Source organism: Panicum virgatum, chromosome 8K (genome assembly GCF_016808335.1).
Source record: "Panicum virgatum strain AP13 chromosome 8K, P.virgatum_v5, whole genome shotgun sequence".
NCBI classification, from domain to species: Eukaryota; Viridiplantae; Streptophyta; class Magnoliopsida; order Poales; family Poaceae; genus Panicum; species Panicum virgatum.
In genome coordinates this window covers 5,463,334-5,466,734 of record NC_053143.1, presented here as the reverse complement: position 1 = coordinate 5,466,734, position 3,401 = coordinate 5,463,334, and the positions used below count along the sequence as shown (strand labels likewise).

General features: G+C 52.3%; 1 protein-coding gene across 1 annotated transcript; it reads left to right on the top strand.

The window, feature by feature from the left end:
* The first annotated feature begins 599 nt into the window (after positions 1–599).
* Positions 600–3,053, top strand: LOC120643687 (putative auxin transporter-like protein 4). Its single transcript, XM_039920142.1, has 5 exons — positions 600–1,217; positions 1,337–1,449; positions 1,593–1,776; positions 1,898–1,995; positions 2,092–3,053. The coding sequence occupies exons 1-5, from the start codon at positions 807–809 to the stop codon at positions 2,747–2,749; spliced, it is 1,464 nt and encodes a 487-aa protein (XP_039776076.1). The 5' UTR covers positions 600–806; the 3' UTR covers positions 2,750–3,053.
* The last annotated feature ends 348 nt before the right edge of the window (positions 3,054–3,401 follow it).

Sequence of the window (3,401 nt, the reverse complement as noted above, 5' to 3'; positions counted from 1 at the left end):
CCCTTAACCCTTTATTCCATTATTCATCAACTCATCAGCATCCATGATTGCTCCAGGGGTGGGTGATGGTGCTCCAAATTATTATGTTGCACGTGTGACAACCAATTAGTTGTGCTGCTGCTCTCAGAGCTGCGTGCTTGTATGGTAAAGATTTGCAGAATGACCCACAATCAATGCGCCAACTTTGCATGCTAAGATCCAAACACGTCCGGTTACCAAAAGAAAAGATCACAATCCAGCAAGTCTTCAAAATTTGATTGCACATTTTGTTTGATGCATTTGCCCATATCTCGTCCATCTCATGATCCTGTCTATCTAGCCATCTTTCCCTACACACACGTCCGTCCGTACGAGCCCCAAGCTACCATTGTAGGTACAGGCTCTACTAGCTACGTACAGCCATGAACAATCACTCTATCTATATGTGTGTGCTAGATGCTAGCTAGATCTCTCCTATGTATACCAAATAAAATAAATAAGAGAGAGAGAGAGAGAGAGAGAGAGAGAGAATTATTGAAGAGGAAAAAAAAAGATGACAAGTTGATCGATGTCATGATCTGCTAGCCGTATGGGCCAAGGCCGCTCGTGTGCTGCCCCGTCCATCCATGCACGCACCCATCACACAGCACACACACTACAGTGGCAGTGTGGCACATGATTTTTTCTCTCTCTTAATTTCTGATGATTCGCCAGCTCGAGCCTAGCTACTTATATAGTATTGGAAGCAGCAGCAGCGTCAGACGACCGATCACAGCAACGAGAAGGGAGCTAGAAGAGAGATCAATCAGATCTCATACCACCACGCGATGGCGTCGGAGAAGGTGGAGACGATCGTGGCCGGGAACTACATGGAGATGGAGAGGGCCGCCGGCGGCGAGGCCGCTGACGACGGTGGAGACGACCATCAAGCCGGCGGCACGGCGTCGGCGTCGGCGTCGAGGAGGGGCGGCGGCGGCAAGACGGCGCTGTCGAGCCTGTTCTGGCACGGCGGGTCCGTGTACGACGCGTGGTTCAGCTGCGCGTCCAACCAGGTGGCGCAGGTGCTGCTGACGCTGCCCTACTCCTTCTCGCAGCTGGGCATGGCGTCCGGGATCGTCTTCCAGCTCTTCTACGGCCTCATGGGCAGCTGGACGGCCTACCTCATCAGCGTCCTCTACGTCGAGTACCGCACCAGGAAGGAGCGAGAGAAGGTCGACTTCAGGAACCATGTCATCCAGGTATTACCAGCAATTACCATTGATCATTATTCTTATTCATTTAATTTAATTCAAACAACAAATTATTGGATCTTGATTGTTATTTGGTCGATGTTGCTGCTGCAAATGTGATCGAGCAGTGGTTTGAGGTTCTGGATGGGCTGCTGGGGAAGCACTGGAGGAACATGGGCCTCTTCTTCAACTGCACTTTCCTCCTCTTCGGCTCCGTCATCCAGCTCATCGCATGTGCAAGGTATGTAGGAGTCATCATCATCTCCATCCATGCGTGTACACATCGATCTATCGACCAAAGTCGTCATCATCGCACGTGATAGATGATCAATTTCCTGATGATCTGTGATCTGATGATCTGACGATCCATGTATCTGCATGCAGCAACATCTACTACATCAACGACAAGTATGACAAGCGGACTTGGACGTACATCTTCGGCGCCTGCTGCGCCACCACCGTCTTCATCCCCTCCTTCCACAACTACCGGATCTGGTCTTTCCTCGGCCTCCTCATGACCACCTACACCGCATGGTACCTCACCATCGCCGCCATCGCGCACGGCCAGGTGAGTAAGTTCTTCTATGGCGTGGCGAGGTCGATCGCTCGTCTCTTCCCATCAGCTTAAGCTTCGTTGTTTCTCGACGAAACCATGACTAATTTTTCATCATCGACCGATGACGTTGTAGGTGGAAGGTGTGACGCACTCGGGGCCGACCAAGATGGTGCTCTACTTCACTGGGGCCACCAACATCCTCTACACCTTTGGAGGCCACGCTGTCACAGTGTATGTAATTAAGCCTCTGCCAGCCTAGCTAGCTTTGACCACAGTCATATGCTGACGTGGCAGCCTGGCCGTTAATGATCATCTCTCTGCATGCAGGGAGATCATGCACGCCATGTGGAAGCCGCAGAAGTTCAAGTTCATCTACCTGGCCGCCACGCTGTACGTGCTGACGCTGACGCTGCCGTCGGCCGCCGCCGTCTACTGGGCCTTCGGCGACGCGCTCCTGGACCACTCCAACGCCTTCTCCCTCCTCCCGCGCTCCGGCTTGCGCGACGCCGCCGTGGTCCTCATGCTCGTCCACCAGTTCATCACCTTCGGCTTCGCCTGCACCCCGCTCTACTTCGTGTGGGAGAAGCTCGTCGGCGTGCACGAGGCCCGGGGCGTGGCGCTCCGCGCCGCCGCCAGGCTCCCCGTCGTGCTCCCCATCTGGTTCCTCGCCGTCGTGTTCCCCTTCTTCGGGCCCATCAACTCCACCGTGGGGTCGCTGCTCGTGAGCTTCACCGTGTACATCGTCCCGGCGCTGGCGCACATGGCGACCTTCGCGCCGGCGGCCGCCAGGGAGAACGCCGTGGAGCGGCCGCCGCGGGGGGTCGGCGGCTGGCCGGGGATGTTCGCCGCCAACTGCTTCGTGGTGGCGTGGGTGCTCGTCGTCGGGTTCGGGTTCGGGGGATGGGCCAGCACCGTCAACTTCGTCCGCCAGGTCGACACCTTCGGGCTCTTCGCCAAGTGCTACCAGTGCCCGCCAAAGCACTGACATGATCTACTCTGACAGATCGAGAGAGACACATCAAGATTAAGCAGATCGAGCTTGTTCTTCGTCTATTTCCATGTCGGCACGGCACACATACGACGAATTATTGGACATGATGTCGTCTTGTCAGTACGCGTGCTGTATGTATGTATGTGTGTGTACGGTGTACCGTACCTCTCATGATATATATCGATCGAATTAGTTTTATTATCGTCCTCGATCGAGTTGTAACCCTGTCGATTAATTCAGGTTTGTTTTTGTTTCTGTTTCTTTGACGAGAGAGAATGAAACAGTTTTGTTTGGATTTTGTAAAAATTCAGGTTTTACTATCATGCACACATTATGATGTTCATTATGCGGAAAAAAATGGAAATGTTTGGTTTCCTTGATGAGGTACCAAAACTCCAAAAGTGTTGATCCATATGCCTATTGTTTACAATGCAGACATCCTATGGATACGATCATGGATGCAGTCCAGTGATGATACCCATATATAGGGGATAACTGTAAAAGCACAAGCACTAGTAGACACTTGTAAAGTCACATTACAGGCTAGCTTGAAAGGCATGCATCCATGCTATCTATGAACTTTAACTTTAGAGGAGAGAATTAGAGAAGGAAGAAACTGTATATATGCAGTCTGGTCCACCATTTT

What these genes read in the sequence shown, in the direction of transcription:
- LOC120643687 (XM_039920142.1), top strand. Translation starts at nt 807, where the DNA reads ATGGCGTCGGAGAAGGTGGAGACGATCGTGGCCGGGAACTACATGGAG. An exon ending in TCAGGAACCATGTCATCCAG is followed by an intron (nt 1,218 to 1,336) that starts GTATTACCAGCA and finishes GTGATCGAGCAG; the next exon opens with TGGTTTGAGGTTCTGGATGG. An exon ending in GGAGGCCACGCTGTCACAGT is followed by an intron (nt 1,996 to 2,091) that starts GTATGTAATTAA and finishes CTCTGCATGCAG; the next exon opens with GGAGATCATGCACGCCATGT.